The sequence below is a fragment of the Hippichthys cyanospilos genome, chromosome 4 (genome assembly GCF_059441005.1).
Source record: "Hippichthys cyanospilos isolate Australia breed blue-spotted pipefish chromosome 4, RoL_Hcya_1.0, whole genome shotgun sequence".
In the NCBI taxonomy this organism is placed as follows: Eukaryota; Metazoa; Chordata; class Actinopteri; order Syngnathiformes; family Syngnathidae; genus Hippichthys; species Hippichthys cyanospilos.
The window spans coordinates 6,670,285-6,694,226 of NC_142372.1; the positions used below are offsets into that span (position 1 = coordinate 6,670,285).

The following is a 23,942-nucleotide window of genomic DNA, read 5'->3' on the forward strand; positions in this document are numbered from 1 at the left end:
GCGTTGCGAGTGGCTCATTCCTCGCAAGCGCACGGGAAAAAAAAAGTCAATGGCAAATTGCGTGCGGGCAGGTTACCGAGGAGACGTCGGAGGTTCTGCACAGGCTGGGCTACTCGTGCGAGTGTCGCGGCTTCATCAGCGTGAAAGGCAAAGGCGAGCTCAAGACCTTCTTCGTGTGCACGGACAGCAGCAAGCAGCAAGGCATGGGCCTCAGCTGAGATCCGGAGCGCGAGAAACGCTCCGTCGGACGCACAAGGCAAGTGTTCAAGCGCGCCATTGACTGCAATACCGATCAGGTCCAGCGGTGGCGCTGCACACACAGGAAATAATGTCCCATATACGCCGGAAAGCCACAAGATGGATTTTTTTTTTTTTACTGCAAACAGGAGCAAATCAATGAAAAACATCTGCGCACAAAATACCTGTGCATTTTACGGCACAAGTTGGTTGTTTTTTTGTTTTTTTTTGCCGCAACTTTTCTTCATAAACAATCTTGCTGGATTTTGGGATTTCCCCACTACGTTGCCTGGATCCATATTTCTGATGCCGGCTGGGATACACTCGAGATCCAAGAAAATGATGATGACGGTACTCCCCTTTAACTCATTCACTACCTTTGACGGCAGTGGACTTTAAAGATCCAATTCCGCTTTGTCAGGTGTTTAAATTCCCCAGTAGGAAATTGGATGGCTCGATTTCTCGTTACGTTTTGCGCATACTTACTCATTGAACTTTTTTTTTGTCATGACATGCCCACCCAAAACTTCTAAACTGAAGTTGCGCGGCTGATTTGGGGTACTCATGTTGTGGGTCCCCAAAATACACACAACTTGAAGGACATGTTAGAGCTTTTGTACTTTAATGAATGTGGAAAAAAATCTAATGTACTAAACCTTTTTTTTTGCGTGTAGACATTTTGTCTCTGATACAAGAAGATTCTGTTTGTGGATCATTTTCTCAGCTTTGTTACTGTGTAATGAGCAAGACACACACGTGTTGTGTTTGTGCACGTCATGTTTGGTGTGTTTCTTTTAATGGGACAATGTGTATAGCTATGTCATCGACAAGCATGTGATCATGTTCGCTAATCGCTAACTTGTGAAGCATGTCGCTTCTCCGCCGGAGCATTCATCTCGTGGCCTTAGTCCACCGCCATTTTGTCTCGAAGTGTGTGGCTATGTTGATTTATCTTGCGCGTGAACAAAATGGTCTAAACAAATTATTCACAATAGGTGTATGGTTTATTAATTTAAAAAAAAAAAGTTTACTGAATGTCACACAATGGGGATTTTTTTTTTTTGTACAAAAATGTTTTTAAGTTATTAAACAGCAGTGATGGGCAGTGCATCCTGACAACTTGGCGCGGTGTCCATGGGTTCAGCCATCTCATGCACTGAAACACATCCAGGACATTTAGGTGAGTTTCAAAACTGATTAATAAATCATTTTCACACAGAATGATACGGTTTATTTTCTGTACGATACAACTAAAAGGAAATCTGTATCCACTTTGAAAATTCCTGACATAACTAATGAACATAAAATACTGCTTATAGTTAGCATCAGCTGAGATCAATTTTGTAGTTATTTAATTGTTCAAATTGTAGCCAATAGGCAAACAAAATGCACACATCTCGAGTTAACTTACGATGATTGGTGTAATTTCTGTGTTATTTATTTTATTTACAGTCTGATGAGCATACATTTTAGTATTTATTTCTTCAACTGGGAAACTAAAAATATCACCAGATAATGCATCCTGAATTACTCTTTGTAGGGCTGCGTTTACAGAGTATTAGAATGAAAATTAAAATTAAGTCGTTGCAACGTGCTCTCAGGAAGACCTTCAAAATGAAAGCGTTTGTGTCCATGCATTATTATTTGGTATGCCCAGTCTGGCTTTTTTACCACGTTAGGCTGCGTGTTTTACTGTCATGCGGCGCATTCCCCTATGTATTTTCCATTGCGCTCGCGACCTTTTAATCCCACCTTGTCATCACCGGCACTGCAAAAACTGCGTGAATTAGAAAAGACATATATTCACCGGTGGTGAGGTCTACAAAGGGGTCCGGAGGGAGAGAGATGCCCATGGCCTTCCTGATGGCCCAAACGCTGCTGACGTCGCACGGGGCCACTCGGCCAGTCAGCTCGGCCAGGTTGCACGTCACCTTCTCAGCTGCGCGGACAGACAAAAACCCCGTTTGAATATGCAATTCGTGAAGTAAGATTTTGCTATTCGCCCACTGGCGGGCTTCCCGACGTGACACCGAAATCTAGTCCAGAAGTGAGAAGTCATAAAATAATAATAGTATGTAATGATGATAGTAACTGTAATGTTGATAATATATTAACCTAGTTCCAGCTCCTTGGTGTTAGGCGCCAGCAAGCAAATCATGTTGGGCGGCTGTTTGGCACTCAGACGTTCCCTCTGCGCCTCCTGCAGCTCCCGCAGGAGCCGCGTGGTCTGGTCCAGTTTCTGCTGCACGTCTGCTGCCACGACAACGCGCGATCAATGTTATTGATCCTGGATGAGGTACATCATGTCTCTCGTGTTGATGCTTTGTTATACCGTCGGCGAGGTCCTCGGCACCGAGAGGCTCCCTTTTACTGCCATCCGGAGCGTCGGGTTGGATTGCCTGGAGGGAAAAGAAGAGGGAGGGGGGAAAAAGCATTCCATGTAGGAAACATGAAAGGATATTTTTTTTCTTGGGGGGGAAGTACTTTCAGGGATTTTGTTCAAATTCTTTCCCTGAAGCAGGTTTCACATCACATGTCTATCATGACTCTGGGGCTAAAACGAGACTCAGATTTTTAGAGCACTGCCCCAGCACAACAGTAACACGCCCGAATGAAAGCCTACCGGGGCAGATGATCCCCAGGTGTCTAGTTAAAAAAAAAACTGCAGATGCCGCACTGGACTATAAGTAATTGTTTTATATATACATATAGGTGGGAATTTATGGTCAATTGAGTGCCTTTGTGTAAAAAAAAAAAACAAAAACAAAAAAAAAACCATCTGGTTGTCGGTCGCCATTACCACTGATCACTTTTCAACAAGCTGTTTCAACTAGCAAAATTTGTGTCACACCATAATTTATAGGGAAATATTTGCCTAAAAATCCGTTTCTGGAGGGGAAAAAAATGAAATAGAACTGTTATTTGGTCTTCTGTGTGTATAAAAGATTAGAAACAAATCTAAACAAGCTCATACCACGGAAAAAAAACAAGTTAGTTAACGCTATTAACTCTTCATAATGCACAAATGTGAACTGAATGTTCTTTTTCTGTAACCAAATCAACATTTCTTCATAACGTCGATGACAAACTGTCTGTCAGCAACGCATACGCGTAGTAATAATCTGAGTGAACTGGAGGGAGGCCAAGAATGGCAAACAAGAGCGAGTAAGTGCGCGCGCGCTGCGAGGGGGGCATTCAGCAGGCGGCCAATGAAAACACAAAACTCCCCTCCGGGGTCTCGGCTGGCCCTGTTTTGAAGATGTTTCCATTTGGATCACAGCGAGCGGCCGCCATGTTGACACAGCTGCTCAGGAGAACATGCGCTTTGACTTCCCAACACCACATGCTGGTGAGGCTTTTTTTTTTTTCCGCCCCGCTCCCATTTTCACTGACATTTTGCGCTGGAATGTGAGAGGCGTCAAACAGGTGCGTGGACCCGTCGAATCGGGCCCCCGCTCACACATTCGACTCACCTCTGGATCAGCTTTGTCCTCTTGTGAAGGCTCCTCCACCTGCTGGGTACACACACACACACAAATCAAGTTCCTCTTGTGCTATGCCAATTTAGGACACTATATTAAAAAAGAAATCAAAAGCTCACTTGTTCTGTCTCCTTCAGCATTTTCGAATGCTCGCCATTCGTCATGGCGTCCAGGAGGTTGTCGGCCATCTTGTATATGTACTCATCCGACTTGGACAGGAACTCTGACAAGCTGCCAAATGAAGTAGGGATCTCATTAACAAGTGACTCAATTTTACGGCACTGAGGTGAGACTAAGTCACAGGTATTACATTTTATGCAAAGTCAAGGCGGTCGAAATCAAGCGGGTCATGACTTGTTAAGTTGTGCGTCTTGCTAGGTTGCATAAACACTAATTAGCATGAGAATTCAACTTGCGTTAGCTCGCTGGAATCATTATCCCACTCGAAGATTACCGTCAAACGTCGCATAGAAAAATACGCATTGTTTACTCAAAAGAATAGCGGTGAAATTCTTCATTTGAGTCTTTGTGACTTTAATACTGCTTCCCAGTAGTGGCCAGGTTGATGCAGTTTAATTCTTTATATTCTTCATGATTGCCGTTACTATCATTTTTTTTTCATAAGCGATGCATTTTCTAAAGCCGCATATCCTCACTTGGGTGGAAGACACTCAGAACTTGTTGCCAGCCAATCGCAGGGCACGCGGTGAACAACCACAATCACACATCCAATCACACCGAAGGACAATTTATAACACGCAATGGGGAAAGATAAACTGACCTGTCGGAACCCTGCAGGCTGGGCTCATCCCCGTAGAGGCTGTAGATAAGATCCGAGTCGTCCTTACTCACATTGGAGAAGCTGGAGTCATAGGCGGGCGCATAGGACGTGAACGGCCCGTAGTTCATGTAGGACACTGCCGAGCGGACAAAAAATGTTTTGTGGTGGCGGAGAACTTGATCCCCCGACTGAGTTGTTTTTTTAGGGGGTACCTGGAGTGACGCGGTTCCTCTTGTCCTCCCGGAAGCCCTGGAGGCAGTTAACGCCGCTCTGCAGGCGGGTGGACATCATACCCAACTTCACCGGGCAGTATCCCGCTTCTGGGGGGGGAATCACATGAACTGTTTAAGCTCTGATGTGAGATCTTTGCTTATTTATTTATATGAAACCGGGTTCATCTAATTCCATGAGCTGCTCAAGTATCACTGCAGTGGTTCTTGATGCTTTTACCTCCTGCTGATGGATCAGCTGGATTGACAAAAGCCAAAGTGGTGGAACCATCAGACTGCCTCTGCCTGCTAAATTCCAACTGAGAAGAAAAAAAAAAAAAAAATCTTATAATTGACACAGACCTCTACAAAGCTAGTAGTCGCATCATGTCACGACATGTTTGCTCACGTCGCACTGCAGCACCCGATTGGACAGTTTCCCCCCGGTCTCTTCGATGACCTTGCGGATTTCCTCAAGCTCTTTCTCAGCTTCGTCTTCCTTGGTGTCCTTGTCTTGTCTGTCGGGTGAATTAGAAAAAAGAAAAAAAAAATGTTTCTTTGTTGTGCTAGCCTTCAGTCTGTCCAAAGTATAATGTGCAGCGTTTGGACATCTTTTGTTGTAGCTAAACTCAAAATAACTTGAACCTTTTACTTGAAAGGTAGAATGCTAACAGCTAACTTGCTAACACCCAACCTGCTCACAACAACCAATATCGTAAATAAAGAAACACCTCATAATGAGTTGAACCGGTGAATTCCAACATTCTAAGAATTGATACACAAATCAATAGGTTGGCTCTCAGGATAATTTCCTCGTCAATGGCAGTTAATGAAGTTATTAACTGTCAGTCCTGTAAAAATGCATTTTTGATGTCTATAGTCATCATTGGCAGTGAATGAGTTGACAAACCATCAGTTATTATGTCAGCATTTAGCTATAGATGCATTCCAATTCCAAAAGGTGCGCCTTTGTTGTGGGTGCTAAATAACAGCCAAATGTTAATAGATAATCGAACTGTAGGACTTAAGAATTCCGTGTATCTTACGGGGAAAATTGTTTTTGCACATCTGTCGTTCTGACGACACACAAAGACGTCACAGAACAAGACCGCACAAGCTTAAAGACATTCCTGGCGTTCTCCGCCTGTGGCTCCACGCAATAGCATTTTAAGGGGGTATCACGGCAAAAAAAAAAAAAGGCAGACACTGAGTTGTGCGATAACAGAAAGGGGTTTGAAGGGCACCTGGGCGTGCCAGGCGTCTGCGAGCGCTCGCTGCCCTCTGTGCTGGCTTCTCTTTTGGTCACCAGGCAGGCCGCTCCTCGCTCCTGCCACTTCCCGGCGTCTTTGTCAGTGGGATCCAGACCGGACATGAACTCAATGCTCTGCTTCAGGCTTTCCAGGCGCTCCTGTAGGTGAAGGAACGGCACAAATGTTCTAAAGCGTTCTGCTGCCCCGATGTGGTAGGCTGGCGTTTGTGTACCTTGCTGAGGATCTTCATGCCCGAATGCAGCAGCTTGCGAGCGGCTTTGTGGTAGATGGTTTCGGGCTTGTTGTACGTCATGGCGTTCTCGCACATAGTCCTGAAGTCGGCCTACGACAACAGCATTAATAAGTGGAGAAATCCGTTTGTGTAAATTGCATGGAAAAGCTGAACGCTGAACTAAAATCCTCTGTGATTCATTTGAGTCGGAAAGATCTGAAAATTGTTTTCAAAACTATCCTGATCGATGTTAACTTTAAACAAATTGGCGAGAGGCTTTGAGAAAAATTGCATTTTTTTGTTTTTATGTGAAAAGACAACAAATTGGAAGACTGGTTAGTACATCCACCTCACAGTTCAGAGGTCGAGGGTTTGACTCTGGGCCTTTCTATGTAGAATTTGCATATTCTCCCCATGCCTGTGTAGATTTTCTAAAGGTACTCAGGTTTCCTCTCACAATCCAAAAACCTGCACAGTAGGTTTATTGGGTACTCTAAATTGTCCTTAGGTGTGTTTGTGCGTGTAAATGGTTGCTCATTTTTGTGAGCCCTGTTATTGGCTGGCTATTGCCAAAAGACAGCTGAGATAGGCTTCTCAAAACCATAGTGAGGATAAGTGGTCCCCCATTGGAGTTGGAGTTTCAATAATTTTGGAATAACCTTTAACATATATTTGAAAAAAAAAAAAAGATTTGGAAAATGATCTTTAAATACTTTGACGCGATGAAATGTATTTCCAGCACATACTCATACCTTGAGCTCATCCAAAGAAGCATAGCACTGTTTCTTCACTTTTTCCTTCATGGTGCTGAAATCCATGGGCTGCTTAATGATGGCAGAGTAGCCTGGAGCAATCAGGTTCGTCACGGGGAAGGTGAAAAAAGCACTTGGGTCCTTCCTGTCCACGACAAGGGAGCAAAAAGTATTATTTTTAACAGAAAAAGTATCCAGGCACAACACAACTAGAATTACTTCCAGCTGGTTGGTTACGGTACCACTTTTACACTTTACATAGTACGTCTACAAAATGGTGGCATACCTTTGGAGTTGTCTGATGAGCTGGTTCAGTGCTTCCTGTAGAGGGGTTTGTTCTTTCTCAGCTGTAAAATGTCGTTTGAAAAAAATATATAAAGTAAACTGAAAAGAAGACCTCCATTTGGTTTACAATACCTTCTAGTTTATCCAGTTCTGATCGGATGGGAGTCCTGCAGTTTTCCCGTTCGTCTTCTGCATCCGCATCATGGCCCTTTTTCTTTTTGATTATCTACCATTTGAAAAAAAAAAATGTATCGAACGAACCAAAAGAACAGAAGCTGTATTACCTTCTTCTTTCCTTTGTCGCTGTCGGGTGTGGCACAGTTCCTTTCTTTGTCCTTTTTCTTCTTCTTCTTCTTGTCTTTGGTCTTATCACACTCCGGAGACTGGTCATCGTAAAAAGTGTCCCGACTGGAGCTCCCCGTGGTCACCTCATTGCCCGACACTTTTAAGACCAGCTTGAGTGGTCTCTCTGTGTATTCTGCACAAAACAGCAATGAGAGGCGTGCAACATGACAATGTTCATGTTTTGTATGGACACCAAAATCTAACCAGGCACAATTAACGTGAAATAAAAAAATAAAAATCACTCAATGAACTGGAACACATCTTGTACATTAGGCCACACTATGGCATAACTGGAGTTGACATTCATAAATAACAGTAAGTCTGGTAGAATTATTTATCGATTACTACTTAAATAGACGTCACTCGATTTTTTTAAGATTCTTTTGCGTCTGTTAATCGGTAGTTTTTACTTCCGCAACGATGCGATAGTTACATAGCAACGACAAGTATAGACTTGCTAATGTTGGACAAATAACGAAAAAGTCCATAGAGACATGCTAACAACCCAACTAATGGCAAACACCATTAAAATGCAAGCTGCTGCTCTCCGGTAACGACAGCGACAAACACGTAATTACCAAAACAGAAAAATAAGATATAGACCGGGACGTTTTGAAGCTATATTTTTCCACCAAACTGATTTCTTTCATTAACGCGATTTTAAAAGGTATATCTTAGCGTTGACATTAGCATCGATGCTAATCACTCGGTGCAGAATCCGACCGTGCATTCGAGCCTGGCCATATTGATGTTATCGAAAATGCCGAAAAGAACGAATCGTTAGATGTTAAATACAAACGTTGATTCCATACCTTCATATGCGTGTTTATCCGACTTGTGTTTCTTATGTTTCTTTCCCATTGTTTGTATTTTGCTCAGGCAGTAAGCTCACCGCCGGCGACTTTCATCCGTCTGACAGGAAGCTCTGAAAAAGTGCACCCTCGATCGCCACCTGAAGGCGAGGCGGCGGCACTGCGCCTGGAGTTTCTATTTTCTGTTTTTTCCCTTCGCCAGCAGAGAGCGAAATCGCTCAAAAAATCCTTTGGGTGCACTAATGTGCAGTCCGCTCTGCGTGCCACAGGGGCCTTCAAATGATGAGGTATGCTCCAGATGTTATGCGAGTTTATGGGCCTACATTAGTTGCAGTAGAGACAACCACAGCTCAAACCCTATTCCCACAACACAAACACTAATATTTATTGACTAACCCTTACTTCTACTGTCAAAGCTAATAGGAGATGTTCCAATGCCTACCAGACACTGACTAACAACAACTTATTATTTGTCTCCAACTATTACAGGCTTCCCAACTCAGGTAACTGCCACGGGCGATTTAATTTTGTAGTTGGCTATAATGTAAAGAAATGTGTTCTAATTGCAGTGCACTGGACACTCTTTAAATGTAATACTATGTCTAGATATTTTGGACTGACGTTTCTATCTGTAAGACTTTCGATTATAGTCAGCTCCCCATTTTTTTTTTTTTACCATTTTAACAGAAATGAGGAATTCTTGGAAGGGGATAGGACCTTTACCCCTCCCCTCCTCTCAGTGGACTCACGAGGGGTGGTCTTCAGCTCTTCAGGAAGGCTGGGTGAAATCAAAGCTTTCCTGCTCCACCGATTTCAATCGTAAGCACCAAAAAAACAACAGTGTATGCAATTATTCATTCCTTTTCATGTGAGGTTTTGAAGTCACACATCCCCCCCTCCTCATCTTATTCCTCCTCCTATCTTCTTTCTCAAAAAGTATCTTTGTTGGCACACCATTTCCAGAAAGCTTTGATTCAGATTCATATTGATATTCAATCATTCAGATTTGAGTGTTAAAAAAGTGATTTTAGTTTTTTGAAGTATGCGTTTGCATATAGTCAAACAGATATATAGAATAAAACACATTTTGAAGAGCTGTTATTGTAGACTATATGGGTAAAATGGGCTAAATCCTTGCAATATTTTTAGGATGAAAAAAGACAGTTCTACCAATGTTCTTGTGCATAGTTGAGAGGTGAGTCAAACATAACATCCAGATTTTGTTGCTGACTCGATATTTGTAATTGTATTTTCATTCAAACTTAAAGTGGTGTCCTGAAACCGGCGCCTGAGAATGGCAGGACCAATGTCCTTCATATCAGTTCATCTCAATTAAGGCTAAGAATTAAAAACTTTATGGCATCCTTTGTGAATTGTGTGTACACCTCAGAAAAATATGTCGAACCAGCAACAACTGTTAATGCTTTGCATGACAGTAAAACATGGCGGAAATGCGGTGAGAAGGTCAACTTCAAAATAAACCCTGCCTGGGTGCTGTTTAGCATTATATAGCTGCTAGCTAGCATTGCTCGTTTGTGCCATATGGACTGGCGCGATAAACGTAAATCACACGGCATACTTTGACGCTGACAGCCTGACACAGTTGCTGTTCCTAAAGATCAAATTAAAAAAAAAAACAATAAAACAAGCTGACTCAAATGTGCTTTGCCAGCCAATAAATTTCTCTCCCAGACCAAATTTTATAGGGAGAGATTTGTCAAAAGTCAAATTTTCTCGAAAAGAAAGCAATGAAATCTTGGGCACAGTTAAAAAAATCAAATCAAATAAAGATGATCGTTAAAATTATACAAACGGTCATTCATAAAGAAGGGGACCACTTGTTGAAAAAGCAAAATTTACTGGGGATTTGGTTAAGGATGAAAAACCGAGAAGCAATGTCAAATGCAGTGAATTGCTATCCTTTCATTTTTCACTGCACTTTTTTGAAACACAGAATGAAACTGAACATTATACTGCAAAGGTCAGTTTTGCATATACTGTATCTCAAAATGTCAGTTCCCAAAGGTATGGAGTTCAAAAATTCATAAAAGAAAACAACAATGACGATAGTTGATAGTATGATTTATGGATTATTAAAAAAATAAAGGACCGAGTATCAATCCCTGAGGGACTCCATTATAAAACTTCCATGCCAATGTTGCCATGAATTACTATGTGTATCCTTTGTGAAAGCCAACATCTGACCCAGGAAATTGATAAAACTTTAAATTAAATGCTGTTCATTGCTGTGACTGAAGCCCAATTTTGACATCAGAATAAAACGCTTTGCTTTAAAAACAGGAGAAAAGCGGTATCGCAAAATAAGTCAATGTGGGGGCAGAGCTTTAAACATGAACATGCTCTTTTTCAACTGTGATAAAAGGAACATTTATCACTAGATTCCTTCAAAGGAAGAGAAGCCAAGCAAGCAATCCTACCTAATGTTTTTTTTGTTTTTTTTTATGATTATTTTTGTGCGTGCTTGTGCGTGCATGTGTTTATGCGGCTGTGATGCGGCATCACATTACACAGGCCCTTTGAAGAAAGTCATCGCCGGGGCCGACACCATCTGTCAGGACTGATGGCAAAAAGCAGCGTGACGGGGGCTCCCACCTCCGCGCTTCGCTTTTGTCCACTCGCACCTTTTGTAATGCCCTCCCTACACGCCGCAGGCACAGGACAATAATGGCCGCCGGTAATTGCGCTTCACCCGCCGGCCGGGTCGAGCTCGGCCCAAACCAGACAATTATCGTCATCCCATCGCGTTGATGTTCCATTTCTCCCCGTCTCGGAATTTCACTATCACGTAGCTCCTTTTATTCGGATCAGCGGGGCGAATGTTGATGCTTTGCGGGATCACAGGACACTTTTTTTGTTAAGTTGTCAAAAGGAGTTATGAGATATAAGTAGAAAAAAAAAACATCAGTTATGTGAAACTTTAAAATGACAGACAAAATTCAAAAGATGTCAACTAAAGTCACAATAAATCGTGGCGCACATACTGTATACCAATAATCGGTGCTTTGAGATGGAATTTCATCAAAGTTAATCGGTGCTTTGAGATCGAATTTCACCATTTGAGAGTCATGTAAAGGATGATAATGCCGTGGACAGGATTGCTTATTGCACTCTCAATCCCTGTATTAAACATGATGGTGTATTATATATAGCTTAGGTTTAAACCCCTTAGCTGGCACGGTTTTCGTATTACACTTATATTACTAGGTAATGTTTCAATTGCAGTGTAGCTGTAGAACGACAGAAATAAAAATTGCACGAGTGCAGACAGAAGTAGATCAGCGCCTGACGAACGAGGCAGAAAAAAAAAGTTAAATGTCACCCTCTAGTGGTGGTGGAAGTTTGGGCAAAAATACACCGGCAGACTGTTACCCTCTTTGTTAATAGCGTATAACAAACAATATATTGTTTGTTTTTTTCAGTGTGACCCAATAGTATGATTACTGTGACTGAGTTTGTTTCTTTGAGGGAACCTAAAAGGGAAAGGGGTGTGGGGGGGGTTGGGGGTGGGGAGTCCTGCTACTCTATGGGGGTGAACGTTTTTTTTTTTTTTTTGGAGCTGGCAGCACGTTTGGACCCCTTACTTTTTCATTAAGGCTTTCTTCTGCTCTCGAATCAACTTTTCAAACGCAAAAGGATCTGACGCACAGTCGTCACCACGTTCGCTACCCCTTTGAACGCCCCCCCCCCCCCCCCCCCCCTCCCCCAGCCCAAGACCCCCATCTGTCTTCAGATGCTCGGGAGGAGAATCGAGGCTGTGATTGTCAGAAATCCCTGGTCTTAACACACACACACACACACACACACACACACACCTTTATTGTACCGTCTCGCTGTGTCTCACGCACGCATGCACACGCAGGAGCATCTCCCTGTTGTGTGTGACATGACGCTCGCCTCCTTTTTAAAGAACCCTCAGTGATAATTGAGTCTCCAGAAACAGAATAATACATTACAAAAAAGTAGAGCATGATGTCTTATATATACAACATGATAAAAGTGAAATATACATTACAGTGATTGAATGAGGCAGCGTGCGCGCTCACACACCCGGACACAAACATACACAAACCTCAATAAGGCTTTTTAAACATGACAGCTATGCATTGCATGCTCTAACTTTGTTTACTTCCAGCGTTATAATATAATATTCTTAAACTAGGCCTGTCAGATTTAATCGACAACTAATTGATCATCAAATTATTTGTCAACTATTTATTGATCAACCAATTGGCAAATAAATTATAATTGGGATGGGGTGGAGCTACATGGTGCCCCCCCCCTGCCGGATTGTTTTTTTTGTTTTTTGTTTTTCTGGCTACACCTTTGATTATGTCACACATTTCATAATGTGTCTGGTCCTGCGACTTCAGGTCCCGTTTGTATTTATAATTCCACACTTCATTCTCTTAATTTTATCATTTTATGTTTTTCCTAAATAATATTTTTTATTTATGATATTATTTTTTTATTTCAATACTTTGAATGCGTATTGTATACACTGCTAGAAACTGTGCACCACCAGAAGTGTTGACAGTCCTGCACAGTTCAGTGGCTTGTCAAGGCAAAAAAAAAAAAAAGAGGGAGGGGGGGCTGGGGGCAAAGGTGTTGAAATGAAGAGTGCTCTGCTTATTATAGAGGGGCTAACAAATCCCTCAGCTCTGAATTGGGGGTGTGCAGTCTATGACAGATCCACTCTCGCTTCACTGAACCAGTCCAACTGTAAAGGGGCGCACCCCCCCCCCCCCCCCCCCCCACACACACACACACACATGCACACACACACACACACAAACCACCACAGATCACCAAGCTGTCAACACTCACCGTCATACAGTCACCCATGTGGAACATTCACATTTTTGATGATGCTAATGTTCCAATTCTTTGTCCAGTGGGCACAATATTAGGTACACTTCCTTGCGTTTTGGTTGTATCAGCATATGCGGACCGCGACTGGTCTCCATGCCAACCGCGTTCGAAAAAGCCCAAAAGCCACATTTGTGGTCCATGAAAATATGTTCATCTTTATCATTTCCTCTGGATGCCTGAAACATATTAATTTTGCGTTGACTTGTGTTCGTTCCGGCAGTCTGGTTCACCTGGCTTGCGCAAGGGGCAATCAAGTCTCGCTCATCGACTGAAAGCGAAGATTGCATCTGACGAAGTGAGTAATCGCACACCTGATGTTTACTACTGAAACTTAACGCATCACTCATGAAGTAATTTACACGTATTACCGCAAGTAGTGTGCGTTGCCTTTCACAATAAGAGCACATTCCAGGAACTGTTATGATTGTGTTAACAGTTCTTCATAATGTGGCCAGCAAAAAAGAGCCCCTGACATAGATAGAAAAACCCAGAAAATGAACAAAAACACACACGCTACACACGTTTGTACAGCAATTTTTGTGAGGACATTCATTGACGGTTAATATTTTCTAGCTCCTAACCCTAAGCTTTTCCAACAGATACAATTGCATAACCCTCACCCTAACCTCAACCCTAACCCAAATCAAACTTAAGACTAAAAGTAAGCCTTGATCCTCCAAAAAAGGTCTGAATAAGTGAGGACCGGCCAAAATGTCCTCGCTTCTTCAAAATGTCCTCACTATGTTGGACATTGAACAATGTTGGACAGTTTTATTGTTCTTTGATGTTTAGAATTTGTGTTTTATTTTGAAAGGGACTATGTTTTTAACCCCTTCCTGATATAGTCTCGTAAGACTCCACCCTGGTTTTATTTCAAATGCGCAGTACAACGAAAAGTACATTTGTTACTTCAAACAAATATAGCAATGACAACAAGAACAGCTCATGAGTTAATAAATTCAAGAGCTGATCGAGACATTTTTCAACAGTTTTCTTGTAAATAATCAAAATTATTGAATGGTTTCTTGCTTAATTAGCTATGACATCGTCAAAATGGTGCTTTTAGGCATTCCCACATTTTTTTTGTTAGTCCCTTTTACAGTTTAGCGGCACCAGACATTAAAATGAACAAGTAATTGAAGAAAATATCGGTGTTTCCGAAATTCCACAACTAGTTATGGATTTGTGATATTTCACTGAAATAACATTTTTTAAACCTTTGTTGTTGGATGAAAAACATGCTCTGCTTAGAGATTTTGTTGAAGGAAGCTTTTACTCATTGTTGTGTTCTGGAATTTGTATTTGAAAACCCCTGCGCTAGATAGACCAATTATAGCCCAGCATTCATGCCGCTGACTATTGAACACAGCATTCGACGAAAAAACATTACAATATTTGCAAAAATGTCACGAAGAAAAAATGGCTGAAAGGGAGTAAAAAGACTTGCTGGAGGAGCACTTTGATTGTTGACACTCGACAATCCAAACAGCATTCCCGCGACGGGGAGGCGCTGTCGTCATTTTCTGGCGAAAGTCAGCGTTTTCCAGACGTGGCTCGTTAAAAAGCCGACATCAAAACGAACATTTGAATAGTGAGGCGGGAGAGTAGCATATTAAAGGAGCGCTACCGCTATGTGCTGACACTCATTCGCATGTATGTTTTATTTAGCATTTGAAACAAATATTCTATAAGCTTTGGTGCACTTAGAACCAAACACCAGGTGTATTAGTAATGTGTGTGACTTAACTTCAACAAACTATTCCTTGAATAAAAATTTACAGGCATTTTCCAAACTGTTTTTCTATGCTAGCTGAAATTAGCCTGTCCCATAAAATTTAGCCACTGCTTACGAGGGGTGTCTTGGTGACATCTATGACTTGCTTTCAACAAAAGACATTTTCTATTAAAAAAAAAAATAGTAATTTCCTCAACTGTTTATCTATGCTAGCTGAAATTAGCCTGCCCCATAAAAGCTAGCCAATATTTCACCATCTTCCTTAACTGGGAAGTGTCTATTTTTTGACCCGAAAATTAAGGGGAGGGGTTACTGCAAAGTGAATTTCTCACACATAAAGTTTTGCCTGAGTGGCAGTTTTAGATTTTTTGTTCGTTTAAGATTTCGCATTTTCGTTTTGAAGCAGCCAAAAAGATTAAAATTTTAATCAAAATGTATGACAAAAGGGATTAGTAAATGATGCACCATTCCTAACGTGATTTTATCGGACTAGCTAGCTAGCTAGCACGTCCCAGTAAACCTGTCAACAAATAAACCTCAGAGCCTTGCCTCAAACGCCATTTTAAGTAAATGCACATAGCAGCAATAAAGTTTGAAAATACACCATAATGTTTCACGAATTTTAAAATATCTATCTCTAAAAATATTTTCATTGCACTGTACATTTATTCATTAGAGCCTGACTCCAAGATCTTCTTCACACTCACATCCTGGATCACATGAACACTTAGCTCAGTTGAGTTTTAGAATTTTGAATGAAAGCGTACGAATGGCTTCAGGACTCCCATCGTAGTCCGAGGCATATCCGAGGAAAAAAAAAAAAGAGAGAGAAAGGAGCTTACATTTTCTATAAAATTAAAAGCGAAAGCAGCCTTTGATCTTTTAATCCGCCCGCTCATAAGGTTGCGAGATAAGCAGCCGTGACTAACGTCTCTCTTTCTAATAGTCTTGAAAGAGCCGAGCCCACATAATGAGCCCTTTTAGGCCCTTTTGAAGACATATTGGACTCAAAGTCCATATTTAGAGGATCTGGCGTTCAATGGGTGACTTTGGAGAGTCCAAAATGCCCAATGCTAATGCTGCATTAGCGTTAGTGTAGTGTCACTGTAAAGCCATGGCAGGGGGCTCCCGATATCAGTTCGAACCTCCTTTCTATCTTTATTTATTCCATTCGAACCGGTGGCAATCACCTTCGCCACCACCTGAAGTTGAGGAAAATATCTAGAGCTATACTCGTATACACTTACCGTCACAATGAGACTGAGTGCAGAAGGTAAACGGACTGTTGCAGAAAAGCGGAGAATGTTGAGTATAATACCGGCTTCTTGGGATCTTATTTTAGCATGAAACGTGATGCTTCAATTTTTATGGGATCTCTGCATGAAAGAGGCTACTCCTGATGTCTTGAAGACGCCACACCCTGAGCAAAGCCTCCCGACGCCGCCTCGACGGGTGCCACGTGGCCCCCGCTGTTAACATGTAACGTAACTGATGCTATTACCTTGTTAAAGACGCTCCCTGCTTGGCGAGCTGGGTAATATGTCTTCCCCCACTGTGCGAAATATTTAAAGGGAGCTCAAAAGAGGAAGAAGGCATGCTTGGACTCTTAAAGCCATGAACCAGATGTTTTGGTTCATCTTTTTTTTTTTTTTTGAACCATTAAAGGTTGATATGCCAATGCTAGCAAACATGCTAACGATAAGTTGCTAATCCTCTTCCATACCCTGTTGCTGTCTTATCTCGTATTTGAGGAAGGTTGGAACTTGAACTTTCCTGACTTCTAATTTGAAAAAAAAAGCACTCGAGGTCCTATTTGTGAAGCCTGACAGGACGGATTCAATCTGACGTCATTTGGCCTCCGTGGAGGTCAAGTGACAGAAAAAAACTTAGTTTGCAAGATTATAAACATATTCTATATTTATTATTACATTGAAATTGATATTCCAAATACCTTCACGTAACATAATGTGATAGCATTAGATTTGCGATTAGTTGTTATCTTTACTGCATTCATTTTCTCTGTGAAATGTATAAAATGCTCTTAAATTAAGCCGATACTTTGTTGAAATAATAAAAGAAAATTGTGATTATGTTTCGCCGGCGGTCAAAATGTGTTTTGAAGAACCAGAACAACAAGAAATGTATCGAAATCAGCTGTCTTTCTTGTTTACATTTGCTCTAAACATTTGGGATGATCCAAGAGGGATAAATCCAATTTCCCACCTTTCTCAAATGCAGCATTAGCATTGGGCATTTCAGTATTCTACTCCAGTCCATTGTTGGTCTCAATTTCCTCTTTAAAAAAATCGTGGTATAATTGTAAAATGTGAGCGGGGAGAAAAATAACACTGATGCTAACGTTAGCTTATCCCTGTAGTTTCTCTAGTATTTTATTATTTCTTTAGGAAGCAGACCAGCAAAGGCCAAGGCCAAATACTGACAATGAACTCAGGTTGGCCTTCTTCTTCTCCCACTTTGCCGCCTCTGAACAACGCAAGGAATGCTGCATGTGATTGATGTCGTCTGTCTCCGTCTCTTGGCAGCGCCTTTGCGCCGCAGATGTCTTCAGCATGTTGGCCAGTATGCGTAAATGAAGAGCAAAATGACGGGTGATGTGTTAGCGATGATGCATACAATAGCGAACGTAAGCCCTTTTCTTGCCGGATTCTGGCTAAATGCGTGTTTGCGTGTCCCCCAACAGGTGCAACCTGTCTGACATAGTTTGATATCCCACAAAAGTATAGGTTGAATGACAAAACTTCACAATTTGGTTGAGTATAGGCAAGAAATTATCAAAATAAACACCCGGAACACTGCAGTATTCTACATTCTCCACAGTCTCCTCTTGGATGCATCCTTTTCTCCTATTGATCATTATTGCAGTGCCATTGTAACATTTGAGGATTTTTAACTGGAATTGACAAAATAAAACACTCATACTAACATTTGCTAGCTGTGCTGCTATGCTTTAGCAAAATAGAAATTTAAGTATCACATTACACTGCGTCATCCCTCATTCTTGACTTGCATACAATTTCAGTGGCATTGTGACTGTTGAGGATGCAGTACTACAAATTACATACCAAACACATGCAAACGTTTGCTGACCCTATTAGCTGTGCTTTAGCTTGGAATACTTCACCATTGTACTCCTCAGTGTCCACTTTGCTGCACTAGCTCTCATTATTTTCTGATATAAAATGGCAAGATCATTGTAGTATTTGAGACTACAAATTCTTAACTCAAGCACACACGCTCACTTTTGCCGACACTGTTAGCTGTCCATTAGCTCTGAATGATTCACTAATGCAGTCCATAGTCTCTACGTAGCTGCCACTGCCCTTCTTTTCCTTCAGTATAAAATTGCAGAGGCACTGTTGAGGCAACTTTTGAGTATATATTATTACAAATGGTATAGTAAATATGTTTGCTTACCCTATTAGCTGTGCCTTATCTCTGAATACTTTAGTACTATACTCCGCAGTCTCCACTTTGCTGAAAGGGCTCACATTCTTTTCCTGTAAAAAGTTGAAGTACTTTTGTAACATTTGAGGATATTTTGCTACAAATAGACATAAACACACATGCTAACGTTTGCTCACCCTATTAGCTGTGCCTTAGCGCTGAATGATTCAGTATTACAGTCCATAGTCTCTACATAGCTGCCATTGCCCTTCTTCTCCTGTTGTTTAAAATTGCAGTGCCACTGTGACTTTTGAGGATATATTATTACAAATGACATACGAAATACACTTGCTTACCCTATTAGCTGTGGCTTATCTCTGAACACTTCAGTATTATACTCCACACTTTGCTGAAACGGCTCACATTCTTTTTTTGTACTTTTTCTTTTCTTGTATTCTTTTCAGTACAGCACTCCACAGTCTTTCCATTTCCGCCACTGCCTTTATTTTCCTGTTGTGTAAAATCGCAGCGCCACCGTGACTTCTGAGGATATGCTGTACTAAGACAAATGACTTACCAAACACACGTGATAACATTTGCTTACCCTATTAGCTGTGCCTTATCAGAATACTTCCGTATAATACTTTGCAGTCTCCACTTAGCCACAGCGGTAAAATGAACAGTGCCTTTGCTTGTTGCAGTCACACTATGTTTAAAAAAAAAAAACGCGGCTCTCCTAAAGACGTATGTTTTCCTCTTTTGCTAAAACATCAAGGCCCGCTCAGATGCCAAGCTCGCGTTCTCGAGCAGTCGCTCCTCGGGCGCGTCTGAGCGGCGGTCTCACTTGTCCGAGCGTAAAAAGCAATCGGTCGACTAATTGGTGGCGTAGAGGGGAAGATGGCGCCCGTTGTCGTCGTCTTCCATCAGACGGATCGCAGCGGGGCTTTGATCGTTATGTTTTATTCATGTCATTACGGCGCTGCCGTCGTCGACGCCGGGTTTGAAGATGAAGCGGCCCTTGTCAGTTAAAGCCGTCACACATTTTTGAAGTGCCGCGCATGACACAAAAGCTTCTGTGATGTGCAGTGTGATCAAATATTGTTTCCTATTATTGTTTACTCGCAAGCAGGAGGCGCTCCAGCTCGTTCCAGATCACTTCGAGGCACAACATCACAGGGCGGAACGCCGCAAACTGATCAGAAAGTGTTTTCAAAAGCACGCTGGTGAGCCAAAAGCTTTGGAATGTGTGTGATCCTCAAACCGGACTGTGCTGACAACGTTCTTTCAACTGTGTCGCAATGGACACGTGCAACCCTTTAGATGGCTTACTCTGTTAAAACAGCTGCAAAGTGTTTCATTAGACATCCATCCATTTTCAATAAAAATGATCCTCGTTAGGGTTCAGGGCTCGAGCTTATCCTAGCTGACATTTTGGCATATTCATGGGAGCATGTAAGTGTAGACAGTCTAATTGAAGCGCACACATACATACATGCAGCCGGGAATAACAGGCCGAATGTTTAGGGCATTAGCATGCAGCAGTTACCATTAAAAGAGTAAGTGTTTTTAATTTCGAAATACACTTTGTCCTCACTGAAAATATCCAGCGTGGCTAGGGAGTTTCCGAGTCATGGTTTTTGTGAACAGAAATGCATATGGTACTCAACCTTGCTCAGTGCATTTAATGTACAGACCTAATGAAATGTTTAGAATGAAGTATTAATAGATTCTTGTGTTATTTTGATTTTTAAATATGATTTGAATGAATAAATCGCGTACACATAATTGAGCAAGGCGGGATGCCTTTCTATTCAAGTAACCAATGTGACAATCTCACCCTGTTTGTCTCTTAGCCAGGAAATGTAATTTCAAAGTTTTAAAATTGCCCCCCTTAAGGCTGTATCTAGTAAATTAAGCTCAGCAAAACCTTACTTTTTACTTGTAGTGTATGTGACAGATGATATGTGGTCAAATGTGAGTTTTTTTTTGTTTTGTTTTTAATGTAACGGTCACTTAAAATGTCTTTTCAAGCAGTTATTATGGATGACTGGATGGACACACTGCAGATGATAAAAACTATCTGAAGAACAATAATTCCCCCTAAAAGCTAGGATTACTAATTTTAATCAAGTCCCAACAATACACATTGAGTTTACATGCTGTTTGACCTGTGGGCTGTCCAGTGGACATGATTGTTGCAGTTTAGTTCCAATGGGTCTTGTTTACTTAGTCTTTTAAACTCATCAATATAACTGGGTCAAAGTTAGCGATAGGATAAATGAAGTGAAACTTTAATGATTAGTTTTTGTGTTTTGTTTAACGCCAAGTTGTAGAGAGTACTGTTTAATGGTATTTTTTTTTCAAAGGTTTAATTGTTACGACGGAGGTTTGAATTTATTTGGGGGGGGGCATGACGGAGCGACGATGACGGAAGGGGGGGCTCTGACGTAATTTCCCATGATTTTTCAACATGTTGTGGTATGGTATGACGTGATTGAGAAAGTCAGCAGTTTAATTGTTTTATCGTCTGAATCGCAATGACAACTGTGCGATTGACATATACAAGGACAAAACGATAGGCGTTCTGGATTGAAAAACAAAAAACCAGGAAGTCAGAATGCATCCTACCTAAAATCGAACAAAACGGGGCTGGCGAAATCCATCGGGACTCGGACTGAAAATTGGGACTGTCTCGATTAAAATGCTAGTTCTTCTCGCCTTGAGCTAAGCTACAATAACTAACTACGTGGTTAAGGTTTTTTTTTTTTCGTCGCAGCCTATCCAAGAGATATTTCAAAGAACTTACTTGAAAGTGGACTCACTTCTATACTGTATAAATCCAGAACAAACCCAAACATCCAAAAACAACAAGGTCAAAAATGGATGTTTGATCGCTTTCTCAAAAGTGAAGCAGGGACAAATTTTTTTTTTTTTTTTTTTATTCCAACATGACCAAACAATGCAAGAGAGAGTCTGGAAGTAAGCAGCCAACGCATTTGATCAGCGTGGTCAAGCCACCGCGCCCCTCCAGAGGATTTACGTGCGCAGACGACATGAAAGCAGTGAATCCTCCAGAGGTTGAAGTTCTTCGTTTCAACTTAAGAAGATTTAGATCAAAAGGTTAGAAAGGGAGGGTAGAAAAAAAATACACTCACAGGACGGGGGGAAGAAAGAAAAAAAAAAAACACGTAGCTTTCACGGTGCTAAGCTGCACAAGTTCACAGGCGTGTAGGACGCGGGACTCGCTGAGATGAAAGGGGAGAAGACTGTCCGTTCATTTGGATTCAAACTGACTGAACAAAGTCGAAAGAACGACTGCTTTCTTGCACCGAAAAGTTATTCCACTGACAAAAAAAAAAAAAATCATATAGGAACTAACAGAAATTGAAAAAGCTGCTCCATGCCAAATCGTCCACAAAATGGACGCCTTCTCATCTCTTTTCTGTTGAGACTTTTTGAATACTTTTTGTGGGTTTACTCACTAGCTGAATTGAAAAAGTCCTCATGCTACGTCTGCGTTATATGGTCACAAAATAAAATGTCTGATTGGAGCGATGAGGATTGGGAGTCGAGTGAATAAAAAATAATGTATACTGATTTGACATAAGCTTTAGTCAGACAGAGTACACAGTATGTGTTAAAAAATGATTATAACTTTGAATGATACAATTAGAAAATATTTGCATGTATTATTTGGTTTTCATGATCATTTCATCATTTTTTCAATTATTTTATGTACAGTAAATTGATTTTAACTTTGAATGATACAATTAGAAAATTTTTGCATGTATTATTTGGTTTTCATGGTCATTTCATCATTTTTTAAATTATTTTATGTACAGTAAGACATGTTGTACCAACAAAAAAAATCTGGTTTTGAGGTATTTACAGAAAAAAAAAATCTCACTAGGGCTGGGTTAAATTTCCTTTAAATAAAGTATCAGATTCTTTTTCCTTTTCAGTCATTCTGGATGATTACAGTTTTAATGGAAGTAATACACCCAACAGGTATTTATTTACAGGTTTGATTTCTCCCAAAAAATCAAATCCTATGCAAAATTTTTACCCAAAAAAATGTATACGGAATATAAACGTTACATTTATTGGCGTGGAAGATCCACGTTTACCGGATTGGCAGTGATTAAGTTAACTCAATCACTACCGTTGACTGCAAAATAAGTTAAAAAACTCAAATTCACTCGACCTTGTAGTGAATGAATGAATTTGAAAAGAATATTTGACTTTTTATGTATATTTTTACCATCATTTGCTTCGCATTATGTCACTTCCTTTATGCTTGAGTATTTTTATGCAGAGTATGACACTGTTACTGTTGCACGTTTTTTTGAAGCGCTTGTGAAATGGAGCTGAGCTGAGCAGCGTAACCTCCCCGCAGACACCGCACTAACCCTCACCTCACCATCACCCTAACTCAAACTCACCCTAACCCTAAAACCCTCACCCTCACTTTCCACGCTCTTTGTTGACATGGCAAAGACATTCCAGTCAGTCCCGGTCCCGCTTTGGTGCTCAACAGGCTTTTTTTTTTTTCTTCTCCTTCTTCCATCTTCCATCTGGCGGCCGTACAAAGCTCCATCACAGGCACTTTTGGATGGGCCGGCGAGGGTTCTGGTGCCAAACGAGCTTCGAGCCGTTGTTCTTTTCATCCCAGTTAAGCCACTTGGCCCGAGGCGGCGGCGAGAACGACACAAAGAAGAAAAGGAGGCCGAGCAGGGACTCTCGACACTTCATCCTCACACCCTCTCTCTCTCCCTCTATGTGCGCCGCGAATCCTTTGGAGCTCTTCATTTACATGTATGCCAACAGGCCTTTTAATGCATTTAAAACTTGGACGGCGTTCAAAGGGAGCTATAATTCCTCCAGAAACGAGCCTTTTGAAGACTTTATCTTGTTTTTTCTCTTCTGGCTAATCTCGTCGTTCCTCACCACGCTACGGCAATTTTCCTCACCGCCAATTAAGCTTGACATTAGCATAAAACATTTTTTTCCCTTTTTATTTTGTAAGAGTGGCGATGAATGGTGTTCCCCGGCCAATCCTGTTTCTTTGTCTGCTTTTTTTTTTTTACTGTTACCTAACAGGAATAACAAGGCAGAGAACTTCATTAATAACCTGTCAACACGTTTTTGCTTGCAAACTAGCGCTCTCCCGTGGCGCGCCGTCACCGATTCCAGCTATTAGCGCGCCGCGTGTCGGCGCCGGCTTTCATTTCTCCCTTGACGGAAGGAAGAAGAAAAAGTAGCGGCGTAATTGCCATGAGGAGCTCTATACGAATCAATTAATTATTGGTAAGGCGCGTGGCAAATTGTTTTTTATGAGCTACAAATGTGCAAATGTGACCCTGAGGAGAAATGCACTTGGACTTTTTCACTTTTTTTCCGTTTGATTTACTCAACTGCAGATGGGGCTTGGCTTCTGTTTTACTTTGTACATTTTTGGAAAAATATTGAGCAATATTCAGCTGCTTACAGTGAGAGTTGTTTTGTCGATTTTCACTTTTTCTATCAT

The 23,942-nt window shown here is 41.3% G+C and overlaps 2 protein-coding genes and 2 long non-coding RNA genes across 11 annotated transcripts in view; 2 read left to right on the forward strand and 2 right to left on the reverse strand.

Moving 5' to 3' along the window:
* The window catches only part of adcy7 (adenylate cyclase 7), a 40,708-nt gene extending 39,250 nt beyond the window's left edge, over window positions 1-1,458 (forward strand). For all 3 annotated transcript variants that reach the window (XM_088412800.1, XM_088412802.1, XM_088412801.1), the window contains one exon: window positions 72-1,458. In XM_088412800.1, the coding sequence (XP_088268926.1) occupies window positions 72-218 (147 nt within the window). In that variant the 3' untranslated portion in view covers window positions 219-1,458. The remainder of the gene's footprint in view (window positions 1-71) is intronic.
* On the reverse strand, window positions 1,220-8,516 carry brd7 (bromodomain containing 7). Of its 6 annotated transcripts, none has more exons than XM_088412806.1 (17): window positions 8,386-8,516; window positions 7,513-7,706; window positions 7,361-7,454; window positions 7,230-7,290; window positions 6,944-7,088; window positions 6,192-6,302; window positions 5,954-6,117; window positions 5,119-5,227; window positions 4,951-5,029; window positions 4,713-4,820; window positions 4,501-4,636; window positions 3,839-3,950; window positions 3,711-3,749; window positions 2,570-2,636; window positions 2,353-2,487; window positions 2,045-2,176; window positions 1,220-1,393 (listed from the first exon to the last, which is right to left on the reverse strand). In XM_088412806.1, exons 1-17 carry the CDS (start codon window positions 8,432-8,434, stop codon window positions 1,323-1,325), a joined length of 1,806 nt encoding a protein of 601 aa, XP_088268932.1. In that variant the 5' UTR covers window positions 8,435-8,516; the 3' UTR covers window positions 1,220-1,322. The 6 variants fall into 6 exon arrangements, with proteins under 6 accessions (XP_088268932.1, XP_088268931.1, XP_088268930.1 ...); XM_088412805.1 differs by having other exon boundaries at window positions 2,353-2,490; XM_088412804.1 differs by having other exon boundaries at window positions 3,711-3,752.
* A 7,299-nt stretch (window positions 8,517-15,815) lies between these two features.
* On the reverse strand, window positions 15,816-19,393 carry LOC148424438 (uncharacterized). Its single transcript, XR_015865335.1, has 4 exons — window positions 19,020-19,393; window positions 18,772-18,925; window positions 18,613-18,692; window positions 15,816-18,528 (listed from the first exon to the last, which is right to left on the reverse strand). It is a non-coding gene; the product is annotated as an uncharacterized LOC148424438 (long non-coding RNA).
* LOC148424439 (uncharacterized) lies at window positions 19,239-21,521 on the forward strand. Its single transcript, XR_015865336.1, has 3 exons — window positions 19,239-19,435; window positions 19,545-19,638; window positions 21,382-21,521. It is a non-coding gene; the product is annotated as an uncharacterized LOC148424439 (long non-coding RNA).
* The last annotated feature ends 2,421 nt before the right edge of the window (window positions 21,522-23,942 follow it).